General features: G+C 31.6%; 1 protein-coding gene across 2 annotated transcripts in view; it reads left to right on the top strand.

Annotated features, from left to right (window-relative positions):
* The window catches only part of LOC145263700 (transmembrane protein 106B-like), a 123,247-nt gene extending 121,934 nt beyond the window's left edge, over positions 1-1,313 (top strand). For both annotated transcript variants that reach the window (XM_080120649.1, XM_080120650.1), the window contains exon 7: positions 1,059-1,313. In XM_080120649.1, coding sequence (XP_079976775.1) covers positions 1,059-1,164 — 106 coding nt within the window. In that variant the 3' untranslated portion in view covers positions 1,165-1,313. The remainder of the gene's footprint in view (positions 1-1,058) is intronic.
* The last annotated feature ends 13,588 nt before the right edge of the window (positions 1,314-14,901 follow it).

Genomic DNA, 14,901 nt, shown 5'->3' with positions numbered 1-14,901 from the left:
TACAAGTACCAAAACTCCTGTTGCACTCATGGTCGCAATTAATGAATGAGTATCATGGCACATGAACTTTGTGAATATTTCAAAAGTGCTTCTGCATTACCATAATGATCACCTTTACAATTAGACATCACTACCTATTGGGTCAACTACTTACATGTCAGCAATAGACAATTGCTCTTCTCTGTTCATGAAAAGATTACAGGTTATCTGGTAAAGGTTGGTAGACTGTCCACGTAATATTATGCTTCAAAACCCATAAACTCTTTAAATCTGGATTATAACAAACTAGTTATTATTTAATGTCTTTAATACTCTGTAATAATGTTGTGCTATGAACCTGCGTTTGTCTACGTTCACTGTACAGGTTATGATCGTCTGCTCATTGTTTTCATTTGAATTCGGTGCTCGATTTTGGTCTCTGCTATTGTCATAACAAAAGCAATCTCCTGCTAAACAAAGCCACAACTCCAGTTAAAAACAGGTAACAATGTTTTATTTTGATAAGTTGTTTCTTTCTACCAAATGATCAACCTGCAAATCAAGATAAACATATTTCCCAATTAACACAAACGGTCCATCAGCTTAAGGTCCAATGGCCCATCTCTTGTAGACCAACAGAAACCTAACTGACCAGGTAATAGTTTGGTCTGTTACAGGGATGGTCTTGTGTTTGAAACATGCCAGGCATTAAATTGTTGATAATCATTATCATCGTCATCATCATCATTATTCTCATCATTATCATTATCATCATCATCATCATCATCACCATCGTAATTCTCATCACCATCATCATCCCCACCACCATCATCATTACCACCATCATCATTACCACCATCATCATTACCACCATCATCATTACCATCATAATCACCATCATCATAATCACCATCACCATAATCACCATCACCATAATCACTATCGTCATAATCACTATCGTCATAATCACCATCATCATAATCACCATCATCATTACCACCATCATCATTATCACCATCATCATCATCATCATCATTATCACCATCATCATTAACATGGTTTATTTTTTTTCTTTTCAGTTTAACGGCTAACTACAGTTATTTGGGCCACATTGAGCAGACGACGCTGACCACATACCAACATGTCAGTTGTGGTAATGACACCAAATCCCATTCTTGGAATTAAACACAATATTTTTGTCCCAACATTTCAAAAAGAAAAAAAACTGAAATCAACTCAAAAAAATGCTGTGCCTTTTTTTTTTTTTTTAATTGTTATTATTATTATCTCTATAAAAAGTCTTCTCTGACTCGGCTTATTATCAAAAGAAAAAACATACACATTGAATTTTAAGAAAATTCTCTTGCGTTCATGCACACAGACAACAAACACACAAGTGAGAATGTGCAATTGGCTTTTATGAAACCGGCCATGCGAGTTCAAATTCTATCGAATTAGTTGTGACCATTTGAACAGTGTTGAAAAAGTTATGAATTCACAAGTCTTTGTTTTTTTTTATTCTAGCTATAGGTAATTTATAGCAACTTGTATGCCGTTAATCATATACGCTGAATCATTTACAATAGGCTTTGTGTTTTGTCAGCTTATAATAAGTCAAGAAGATTGGTATACTGTAAAACAGACAAACCAGATAGAAAAATGGATCATGCAATATTAAATTTAAAACAATACATTTTTCTAAAGTTAAATAAGAATCTGAATTACACAGTATAATATATATATATATAGTGAATAAATGACAAAAGACTTTATTCCAAAGTTCATGATGTTGACCATCTTATAATTTATTCCTTTAATTCAATTGACATTTAACAATTCTTGACAGTATCTGTTTCTTAGCGCAAAATCAATTACTTAATTATTATATCAATCAGTAAATCACTCATCAGAAGAATAGCAACAATCAATGCATCAAAAGGAAATAAAGTGCATTTTGATATGATTAAAATCTGAAAATTGGAAGAGAAGTTGTAAATACCTGATAATATATTTCCATTACACCATTTTGAATTTCAAATTATAAGATGGTAAACATCATGAACTTTGGAATATAGTCTTTTGTCATTTATTCACCTATATTGCTCTGTAATTACATTGAGCTTCTTAAATAAGGATTGGTATATATTATAAGAAAATATGTCTCCACAGAAATATATATATATATATATATACATACATATATATATATATATATATATATATATATATATATATATAATATATATATATATATATATATATATATATATATATTAGTAATCAGGTAAGGTTTGTATGCACAATAATAATAAAAAATGCAGAGAATCTTTACTGCTAAACAATAATATTTACTGGTAATAAAATGTTTTACTTACACAAACAGTTTCACTACACATTCAAAACATGTTGCAGTTTTAATATGCTCAACATTCTCAGACCAACAAGTCTGTTCTTTATGCTTTCATTTTGTCTCTACATATGAGATTCTATCAATATGTTAAATTTATATGGATCAAAATAATTTAAAAAAAAAAGATTGAATTTCTATTCCCAAAAAAAAAAAACAGCTCAATATTTACTATTAAACAGAGCTTACATAAATGTATTTATTTCAAAAGATTATATCATTTTATAAGCATTTATACCCAAGACACCTAAACTTTTTGTTTATCATGTAGATATTTTAGAACAATTGCAAACCGAATGAATTGGTTTGGATATAAATCTAACAGGTCCTGTACTGTCAACTAAATTCCATCCCCTGTCTCATCACCATAATGTTGCATTCCTGGGCTTGTTTTACAAGTATTTAAATGGAATGTACTCTGATGAATTCCTTGCTCTTGTCCCCCCCCCCCAACAAATCCATTTAGCAACAAAATCTCACCCCTTCACTAGAGGCCCCTAAAAGACGGAAAGTTTCTACCTTAATAGTTTCTTCCCTTGAACTTGGAATCCCCTCTGTGTTACCCGCTCCCCTAAATGTACTGATATACTGCCATTTAAATGTAATGTAAACAGACATTTTGCTCATCTCCTCTAATCATGGTCCCAAATATTAGTCCTTACACTCAAGTGGCAATTATGCTTTGCTTGATGTGAACATGATTAATATATATATATATATATATATATATATATATATATTATAAAATGATGTAATAAATTTTGAAATATATACATAGTATGTTCCATGAAATATGCAGTGTTCTGGATAGATCTTAATTAATGGAGCTCAATGCTTATGCAGTACAAGAATTAAGTTAAAAAAAAAAAACTCCAACCAAAATTTTGAAACCTTTGTACTATAAATTTATTTCAGCTGGGTGGACTTGTCCATGCTATTAGTGTGTGAAAAGCAAGCCAATATTGCCTAACAAGCTGATCCAGGTGAAAAAATTATCATGCAAAGGCTCGGAAATGTTGCTTTGAATTTTTCCTTTTTTAACTTCTATAATTCTCTTATGGATTTATATATTTAGATGAGTTTTTGGTCCACTAATACCATACAATGAAACATGTGTAAGACATACCATATATCAAATAAAATGATATGAATTTGATTTAAATATACCGGTGGTATTTGAATTGTTCACAAATGATATATATGCTCTGAAAGTACAATCCCTTTTTATTGAGCTTAAATAGATCTGACAATTTAAAAAAAAAACATCTTTATTGCATATATACATTAAAAATATATATTATACTATTAAACGGTGTGCATGTGTGTATGTACATATATGTGTGTATATATATATATATATATATATATATATATATATATATATATACAAAAAATATATTAAAAAAATATATATATGTATATATATATATATATATATATATATATATATATATATATTTTTTTTTTTAATGGGCATAATACATTAGTTTGATCTTCATTTTGATTTCAAGAAAACATTGGAAACTCAATTCACAGAATTAAAGGTACCAAATGTGACCAGTTCATCAAGCGATGTTTTAATATGTATTTGAACTCCATTCTTTAATTTGTTTTCATTTTGTGAGTCCCTGATGATTTGATTGGATTGTTAACAACCTTAAAAGGTTAATTTGCCCCAATGAAACCAGGTACATCTTTGAAACATTTTACATAATTTATATATATATATATATATATATATATATATATATATATATCTCACAAGTTAGTAGGGAAAAAACCCTCAAGTGCTTGGTTGTAGGTCTTACAAGAGCTAATGTTAGTTTTATTTAAATGCTTAACATTACTTTGTCGACTGGGGGTATCCAGGTTTCATCCATCGTGTCATCCTGGAATTAGGAAAAAATTCTGGTTTGTTCTTAGTACAGAATTGTTAACTTCCAATTTTTAGATTTTCCGCTACAAATATAATTGATGACTCTTTTACTGCAATGTTCAGTATTTAAATAAAATGATTAGCATTAGCTCTTGTATGATCCATGATTGAGCATGTTGGTGGGTTTTTTTTTTTGGGGGGGGGTCTACTATTGTACACATGTACACACACAGACACACACCTGCACATGCTTGCACAAGATGTGCAATGGTTCACTGATACATTGTGATATTTTTTCAATATAATACTTTTTCTTTATTGGTTTTTGCATATTTTTTCTTTAGCAATTCTTTTGTGTATAAAAATAAACAAACTGTTTTTAAGAACCGATTTCCATAAATTCTGAAAATTACTCATGAAATATTTGCACACTTGTTCTAAATAGAAACATTTGGGTGCTTCTATATTATAATAATGAAAAAGTATTGAATTTCAAGTAAAACAAATGGGATCCAGGAAAGTCATGTCGCAAATAGTAACATATCCAAAAATTATGAAAAACAATAAGATAGAAAAATAATTAATGAAAAATGTTTTCAATAAAGTTTAAATGAGGAATATAATTTTCTTCCCCCCCCCCCGTTCGTCAATTATCTCCCCTTGTCAATTTTTTTTTTTTTTTTTTTTTTTTTTTTAGCAGCATAATATAGTGATTTCGCAAATTTCTTTTTTCATTAATAATTATATTTCTACCTTTATCGTTTTTCATAATTTTTGGATATGTTACTATTTGAGACTTGATAATTATGTAGGTATCATTTGTTCCATTTGAAATTCAATGTTTTTTTTTTTTTTTTTTTTTCATTATTATAATATAGAAACATTACATTTTGAAAAGAAACACTTTTAAATTCAAGAAACATGCTAAAATTTCTTGCTGTATATCGTATGGTGAGTTAGCTATTGCGATATGCGTCATATCATATATATAAAAAAATATATATCATTGGAACTTCGATATATAATACGTGCCGCATACATATTTTCCTGCTTGGAATTGCAGACATTTTTTTTTTTTTTTTTTTTTTTTTTTTGCTGTAATGATATTGGCTTGCGTCTTTGTTTTATTTTCTCAAATCTAGAAATAAAGATTATTAAAAAGAAATATGAGACAAAGTACATAAATAATCTTTGCCAATGGTTTTATTTTATTTATTTATTTTTCATCTTTTACCCTGCCAAAATCGACAAAGAAACAGACATTTTTTCATTCCCCCCCCCCTTTTTCTTTTTCTTTTTCGTAGGACTGTCTTAAACTTCATACTATCATACTCTATTTTTCTTTTCTATATTATTAATATTATTAATAAAAAGTTTTTTAATAAGTTCTTTATTTTCTTTTAATATTTTTAAAATTATTTTTATGAATTTTTACAGTAATCCCACCATTACATTTATTTTTGTTGTTAAATAGTCCAATATTTGGCATTGGCACTTCTGTACCAATATTAGCAGTGCTTGTGTAAAAAAAAAAAAAAAAAAAAAAATTGATTAAAAACAGTATTTTACACATAAGGTTAGATTAAGCAGAGAGAAAGTGGAAAATTCTGCTAGAAATTAAGATTAGAATTAGAAATTTAAAAAAAAAACAACTTTTCCTTTGTGTAAGCGTTGTGTGAATTTGAATTTGTAAGACAATACAATGTATTTGAAATTTATTTAAAAATTAAAAACAATTCAGTTCTGACATCAGTTTGTGTTTTTTCTTTGTTTTTCCTCGTAACTGGGAAGATCGTATGTTATATAGAAGATGAAAATGTCACAAAGAAAAGGACAAAACATAAACTGATTCTATGGCTGAAGATATGTATCACTGAAACTGAGTTTATTTTAATTTTTAAATAAATTAATATTTATTATAATAATCACACACACAATGGGATAATAATCACAAATACCGCATAATCACGTTGACACACCAGTTCCCATTAGCTCACCAAAATTAAGCAACATTGAGCCTGGTCAGTACTGAAATAGACAACCATTTGGGAATACCAGGTGCTGTATGTGCTCTCTGCTTATCTCAACATTTTCCAGTCGTCTAGCACTTCTCCTTGCCATTGGACTTAAGCAGTGCCAATTCAGGAAAGTTGTGGTTGGGGATTGCACAACCCTCACCTCATAATTACATGCACAGCTACCCTTACAAGGAGTATCCATTGTCTTTTGAGACTGAACAGAAGCATCATCATCAATGTTTATTTAAAAAAAAAAAAATATTCTGTGTTGTGTTGACTTAACTTACAAAAGATTAAAAATGGAGCTGCTCAGCATACCCTATCTTACCTTGAGAGAGTTCAAAACCAGCTTTGAAATCTAGTAGGTAACACCCTTTTCTTTTCTTTGCAACCTCTTTCCTACAGAAGAGATGTTGCGAGTCTGTCTCTGTTCTGTTATTTTCATGGCAAGTGCTCATCTGAGCTCCAATCTATGCCCCCCCCCCGGCCAAACTTAAAAAAAAAAATACACTCGACTAGCTACAATCACTATAAACAATTTTCTCCATTATCTATCTGTGCCTAATTCTAAACGCAGAGTCAATGAACAAAGCTTTTTTTCCTAGAACTGCTCGCATGTGGAACACTTCCATTGGCCTGTTTCCAGGTTGAATACAACATGGTAGCTTTCAAGTTCAATGTAAACAAGTTCTTGTTGACCTGTCCCCTTAAATAATCCAAATTCTACCCAATCTACGCCATTAATGATTACTAAACTACCACCTTACATTCATTAACTCTTATCCTTAAGTGGCCTTCAAACCTTGATAAGTGGTGACCCAATCATTAAAAAAAAAGAAAAGAATTTTCACATCTATACATTGCATCACTTACAGAAAGTTCGAAGTGACATGTAGCAATGAAGAGAGAGAAGTTGTTCTCTTTGGCAGTTGAATCAATTGGATTTGGTCAAATTTTTCAAAATTCTACCTTTGTCTACCTCTCCATCCCGTGAAGAGCAAATGATTTTTGTTAGCGTATTACAGAATCTGAAAACAACAAAGATGCAGATACTTCTGCTGCTGCATCACTGCTACGACTACCTCTACAGGGTGTGGCAGAAATATCTCCCACATTTTGACATGTGATCTTCCTAGTCCCGCTTGTGTAGTTTCTAAGCAATCATTAACTTGTATGAATGGAACTGCATATCAGCGTGTAGAAATCTTCTGACTGTTCGATCAGACAACCTCAAGGCCAAAGCATGTTTGCAAGCTGAACGTATAAAGTTTCACAACTAGAATACTATCTGGCATTCAAGCTCTTCGAGCCTTTCTAGGTGGGTTTCTTTTAAGTGCATGCCATCCTAATTTGTAATCAACTCGAAAGCTCTCTGTGTTGCAGTTACAGATTCACCATTCTTCAAAAACATGTCTACAGTAAAAGTATGATGTGCACCAGTTCGAACCACATTGCTTGATGACGGCACCTGAAAATAAAAGCACCATTGGCATAAGTTTATTAGCAACATATCGTTGAAAGTTTAAAATGTGGGAGGTATGAGGTGTCTTCAATAAGTTTCCAGACATTTTTGCATATGACACTTATTGATAATACACACATGAAACTCTAGTCCCCTTCGAAGTAATCTCCTCCGGCTGCAATGCACTTGTACTGTTTCAACAACTTCTGAAAGGCCCATGGAAGTCCTATTGCATGAACATGTCAATGACTCTCATCGCAGCCTCTTTCATCTCCTCTATTATCTCATAACGACCGGTTATACTTGAGATTAGGGAATAACCAAAGGTCACAAGGAGCAAGGTCTGGACTATAGAGAAGGTGAGGAATTGTCTTGATGCCCATCTTGGTCAAATAGTCTGTGACAAGGATGGAAATGTGGATTGCATCCTTGGGACAAACTTCATGCAAATCTTCCTCATCTTCAGTTCCTCGTGAATAATTTAGTGAACAGTTCCTACACTGACATCAAACTGTGCACTTATTGTCTCTATAGACACATGATAGTCCTTATCCATGAAATTCTTTATTTGGTCAATCAACTCTGGTATTCTGACTTCCTTAGTCCTCTCACACCTCATCATCCCTCACAGACTCCCTGCCTCCCTTGAATCTATTATACCACTCAAAAACTGATGCTCGATTCATGCAAGATGCAGCCTGAAGCATTCTATACGTTTCTGTGGATTTTCTCCAAGTTTAAAACAGAAATTTATTGCATATCATTCTTTTAAGGTGTCTTAATGTCTATATTGCATTTTTGAAATTCACCAACTGTGACAATTAAGCTTTAGTAGGGTGTATTTCAATTCCTTTCATTTTAACCTGAAATCATAAAAATTGGTCAGTCATTTCATAAGATATATAGCAATAACATAGTGAATTTTCAAGAGTCTATGACAATTTTAAATGCCTGTAAAAAAAAAAAAAAAAAAAAAAAAAAAAAAAGGCGGACGTTCTGGACTCTGGAAACTTATTGAATGCACTTCGTATTTCTGCAATACCCTGTACAACTAGATGTTTCTACGCCTTAAGTTTTCTACTTATAGCATGTCAATGAGCATCAAATGCTGTTTTTCTATCAATGAGAAGATTACAGATCATCCAGTGAGGGCTTGTGACGAAACCACGTGCTACCTTGCTCAACAATGCTACTGACTCCTAATGTTGTATGCCGTGGATTTCTTTTGTGTCATTTTCTCTTCTTGTTCTGGCCGTGTTGTCATCTCGTACACATTGATGACTGCAGAGGGAATGAGCACTGACTCACAAGTATTAAAACTAAAATAAAACAATTCAAAAAGAAAATACAGTTCTGTAAATATTAGTTGCAGTGTGTGTGTGTGTGTGTGTGATACCATTGGTTTTCTACACATTAAATTGAGTTTTGCTAAATTGGCCTAAGATTTCAGAAAATTATTACCTCCCTTATTATGAGTCAAACTCTCCTGTTTTTTTTTTTTTTTTTTTTTTTTTTTTTAGCAAAATCTAATTTTCTACCTTATTTAAGTTTTTTTTCAATTTTTGGATATGTTCATTACTGAGATATAACAATTAAGTAGATAACATTGGTTTTATTTTAAATGAAATATTTCAGTATTCAAATTTCACTAGAAGGAACACCAAGAAAATATGAAGGAACACGAAAATCACCGAAAAACACGAAGAAACACAGAAAAATCACTTGTTTTTAGACTAATTTCCCAACTGTATTTTTCTTTTAAAATTTACTAACCTTGGTGCCTGGCATTGCCAGATTGCTTGGAGGCGTGCGTTGCGCAAAAAAAAGAAAAAACAAAAATGGTTGTAGGTAGGCAGACTCAAACCCATAGCACGAAGGAGAAAAGAACATAAAAAAAAGGTAACATCTTTACCGTTGCGTCCATTGCCAAACCAAAAGTGGCTACACAATTGAAAAGAGGGGATGATTTTGAAAATATCGGTGAAAAAGCGACCCCCTCCCTGTAAAAAAAAAAAAAAAAGTGCGCAGTTGAGGGTGAAGGAATTAATGTTTTAGCCAATTTTTCGATATTTGTTGCTCGATGGATCGAAGCTTCAAAACGATACCAACCTCATGAAAATCCGTCGCCTCTGTCGAAAGTTTTAGGCAGACATGTGTATACGTGGGAGAGTGTATGTATGAATTGTGTATATGTGTTCGTTTAGCAGTGTGTATATGCTGTTGCTACACACATAGCATAATCACGTTGACACACTGGACAATTCAGGAATAAAGTTTATCAAAATCCAGTGTACAGCTCATTAAGTTATATTGCATAAGTCATATCAAATTAATTAAAAAGTTTCTAAAGTTAAAAAGAAAATTATAGTTATATCTAAAAGTAAAAACTTTTTTATAAATTCGCTTATGAACTTATTATGCTTGTATAGATGAAATCTAGTGAATATTTAGTTATAAAGTTATTGTTTTTATTTTCGGATGACAGTAAAATATACGCATATATTTTCACAGACTTAAAAATACACTTGTGAGGGGACATATAAATTTTAGTTTTACTTGTAGTTTAAAATCAATCAATATTTATGAGGACCAGCAAAATTAAGTTTTAAACGAAAATAAACAAAATGCAAAGAAAATTAGGTTAAAAAAATTTTCCAATTTCGACACCAATTCTGATGCCCCCAAAAGTTACGATTTTTTTCGATTCTCGATTCCGATTAATGATTCTAACATTTAGAAGATACACATAATAAAGAGCAATGTGTATTTATATATACGTATTTTCCGGTTCCTACAGCTCTCTTATACCCGGCTTACACTTATATCTGAGGTTCTTATATCCGGGTTACATTGTACATTAACACAGGCTCTAATTTGGGACCAGAGAAAAATCTTATATCAGTTTTTCTTATAATTAGGTCTCTTATATCCAGGTTATAAGTCATATCAAATTAATCAAAGTGGACTAATAGAAAAAATCTAAAACTACATTAGTAATGTAGACTAACATGTATAATTTATCTAAATAATATATATATACTAGCATAGGTGCCGGGTGTTTGGAGGTGTATGCTGAGCAAAAACAACAAAAAAAAAAAAACTCAATATTTTTAACTTTGATCCCTATTATGACCTCTTAACATTTTTTGGGGCTCAAATCAAGTTATTAAGTTAGATCCATGTCCAAGGAACCTATATCTAAAATTTCAAGTATTTAGACCCAAAATTGTCAGAGGAGTTTGGTAGAGTTCTCAAAGGTCAAATCGTTGAACTTTGACGCCTTAACAGCCAAATTTCTGGTCGAAAACCTATCACATAAATTTTCCCAAATCTCAGTACCCTGTATATCAAATTTCGAGTCTGTAGACTAAAAATTGACAGTTATTGCATAGGGAAATTTACAGACAGACAAACACACAGACAGACACACAGACATGTTCACTTTTATAGATATATCAGCAGTTCCGCCCGGCTTTGCTCGGGCCCTATGTACTGTTCATAAGGTTATGTGCATATGTATGTATTAAAAATTGTGAATATGTAAAGTAATGCCTTTCTCTATAATAGTTTTCCTTAACTACCATAGAGAAAAGACAGACAGACATTTTCACTTTTATAGATAGAGAGATAGATAGATTGGATGCAATACATAGTAATGATTTAAGAAGTATTAAAAAAAAAAAAAAGACTCGTGCGCCACCACCAAGAATCGAAACCAAAACGTTCAGCTCATGATTTATTTTGCCTCTGCCGTCAATGTCTCGGCTGTGAAAACATGTTTACTGCAAGGCTAAAAATTTAAATATGAACTAATAACTACTATGTCATGCATTCGTAATGCCGGCGTTCGACCTTCACCGGGCAAATTTTATTTTTTTTAATTTTCACACTTTTTCACCGATTTTTCTGGGCTAAAACCCAAATATAAAGTTTTGCATGGATTCAAATACCTTATATATGAAGTTTCATGTCTGTAGTCCAAAAACTCTAGGAGGAGTTTGATAGGCAAAATTTGTTAAACAAAAATATATACGTATACATAAATATATATGGAAACAATTTTGTGTTTACTGTAAACTATTTACGCAAATATTATGCAAGTATAAATCATGTAGAATATCTGCATGAATATAATTACACGTAATAGTTAACTAAAGATGATTATCCCATTTGAAAACCGAAGTAACTAATAGGGAATTAATTAAAATGAATGTTAAAAAGAATATACAAATTAGCTAGATCTTTTGCTAGTGAATGCAATTCCACAACCCATATATAAGAAAATTGTATTTTCTTTTCAAATAAATAGAAAAAAGGGGTTTTAATATGAATATCAGTACACACACACACAAAAAAAAACAAATTTATAGGAATATATATAGTCTTTGAAGTTTTCAACCTTTAAAACTATACAAAAAAATATTTTTTATCAGTCGTTAGAAAACTATCCAGTCAGTATGTTATTTAATCACCTGCAATCACTGCATCAACTCGTTCTCGAATTTACTATAGTACCAATAATTTATTTTTCAAGGGATCATCAGTTGTTTACCATGAAACACTGTTTCGGGGATTTAAAAACAAAACAGTATATTACATCATGGCTCCCCAGCAGTGTTGATCAAACAGCACCACCCTTAATCTTAGGAAGAAGACATGTTACAAACATTTGATCCAATTTCCTATTATTAATTGCAGTTACTAACCTTTTCATACTAAAAAAATGAATTTCTTACCTGTGTGATTCATCAATTTCCACATTTAAAATGGATATATTTTTTAATTTTTAATTTTTCAGTCTTGTATTTATAAGATTACGGATTAATCCATTGAACTACTTATCAACTTCACTATGATTAGTATTTGATATATTTACATTTTTATTTATTTAAAATTAGATATATAAAGGTGAAACATATTTTTACATATATACAATTTTTTTTTTATTATTATTATTATAATTTTATTATATGTAATTATAAATACATTTTATACATTGCTAATATAGTTTTGGATTTCCTTTATTAATATAGTCTGGTTAATCTTAAACGATTCAAAAGCATCAGGATATCGAACAAATGCTTTATTTAACTGTTTAAATATTTTATTTTTATCCCCACCTTGTTTTATCATCCTTATTACTAAGTTAGAAACTGGTGGTATAAAATCTGTTAAATAAAACGTATATATATATATATATATATATATTTATTTTTTATTACCGTTTTATCTATTCAGTTATATATGTTTCGATTGCTGGATCGTAAATATGGTCCGGCAACCAAAACATATGTAACCGAACAGATAAAACAGTAATAAAAAATAAAACGCATATTTGCTCTGCAATAGTATTGAGCACTCTCTTCAGGTTTTACTAATTACCATTTTTACCATATATATATATATATATATATATATATATATATAATTTTTGTATACTTTTAAATAAACTATAATAAATATAAAGATATTATAAGTAAATAAAAATGTAAATATAAAAAAAATATATTAATAAACAAGAAAAAGCGAGTGATAAGTATTCATGGATTCATTCGACCCCTATAAATTACAGTAGTTTTGTAAATAACAAACACTTTCTTTTTAGGAGGCAAAGACGAATGACACTGGTAAGGAATACATATTTTAATAACACGTATAAGTTAATCTGGAACAAAACTCTAGATACGTTATCCGGAACGTTTTTGTTGTTTCTTAGTTTTTTTCCTAGGGAGGTGGTGTTTGATCAACACTTCTGGAGAGTTATGACATGGTACACTGTTTTGTTTTTAAATTCCCGAAACAGTTTTTCATGGTAGACAACTGATGATCCTTGAAATAATATTAAGATTAGTGCAGATTCTTGAAAACAACAGAGATTAATTGACTTACTAGTAAAATAATTTTCTAGTGTAAGAAACTTGGGATTCATTTTTTTTTTTTAATAATGTTTTAAAGGTTGAAAAACTTCCAAGACTATATATATATATATATATATATATATATGATTACACTGAGGAAGATCGAAGGTATGGTCCAATACAGAGTGACCCCCCCCCAAAAAAAAAACGGGCCTCAACTCTAATTAAGCCTCGTTTCTTAGTGTTTTGTTCGAATGAAATGAAACTTTGGTCATAACTAGTTTATTATATTCAAAACACCACATCAAAACACTAGGGTCTTTGGCCTTTTTTTTCTCCATTAACTGTAAAATGCTCAGAAAAACAAGTGAATGTCCTCTGTTTTTTTTTGGGGGGGGGGGTCACCTTGTATATCATCTTGTAAAAAAGTGTTTTCATTTTTATTTTTTTCATAACATTTTGTATTACTGCACATTACCAATTGTGAGGAAAATTGGGAAAGCTTACCATAAAAACGTGTTCGGGTTTGTTGTGTGGGCTGAGAAGGAAAAACGAAAAGCTGCAAGATGGCGACTGTGGTCTTTTAATGTCCACGGTCTTGAACAGTTCTCGACAAATCGCGTCTCACACGTGATTTTGAGGTGTGCCTGGGCACCATAAAAGCAGGTCACTGGGGGAAGCGGGAAGAAGTGTTCAACCTGTGTATAGTGAACTTTGTTGTGCGACTCGTCAGACTTTTCCGATTCAAGCTATTTCAGGCTTTTTGCTATATTATGGACAGATTCAACCTAAAATTGATTCCAGAGTTTGATGGCTCCCCCGCTGGCCCCTCGAGGTCGAGTGGTGGGAAAGGCCAAGCGTGTCTGCAAGCTATGCCAAATAAAGGATCCAGCACTAGTCATCCTGCTGAGGCTCACCAAAGGAGCGTACGCTGTCTATCAGCAGCTTGGAGATGAACCGACGGTGGCTTGATACAATCGTGAGGTTGGTACAAGAATACACACTGTCAATGGAGGTGTCCTTGGTCAAATCCAGTCTGAATAAAGCAGATTGTTTGACAAAGGTACTCCAAAGATGGCTTGACGCCACTAAGAGAGCCATTGAACCCGTACAACTTACCTGCTCTGCGTCTGTGATCTCCATTTGATTTAATCGAATCAAAGAAGTCCACCAGCAAAGCAGGCACCCTGGGATCAAACGGACCTTATATTTCACTAAGGTGGTTGATTCAGGAATGCAGAAGGCAGACGTAAGGAGAGTGGTCAAAAGCTGTATGGCTTATCAATCCCTCGACCCAGCAC

Source organism: Euprymna scolopes, chromosome 39 (assembly GCF_053919585.1).
Source record: "Euprymna scolopes isolate OS-2025 chromosome 39, ASM5391958v1, whole genome shotgun sequence".
In the NCBI taxonomy this organism is placed as follows: Eukaryota; Metazoa; Mollusca; class Cephalopoda; order Sepiida; family Sepiolidae; genus Euprymna; species Euprymna scolopes.
The sequence above is the reverse complement of the archived record's forward strand: the minus strand, read 5'-3'. Positions and strand labels throughout refer to the sequence as shown.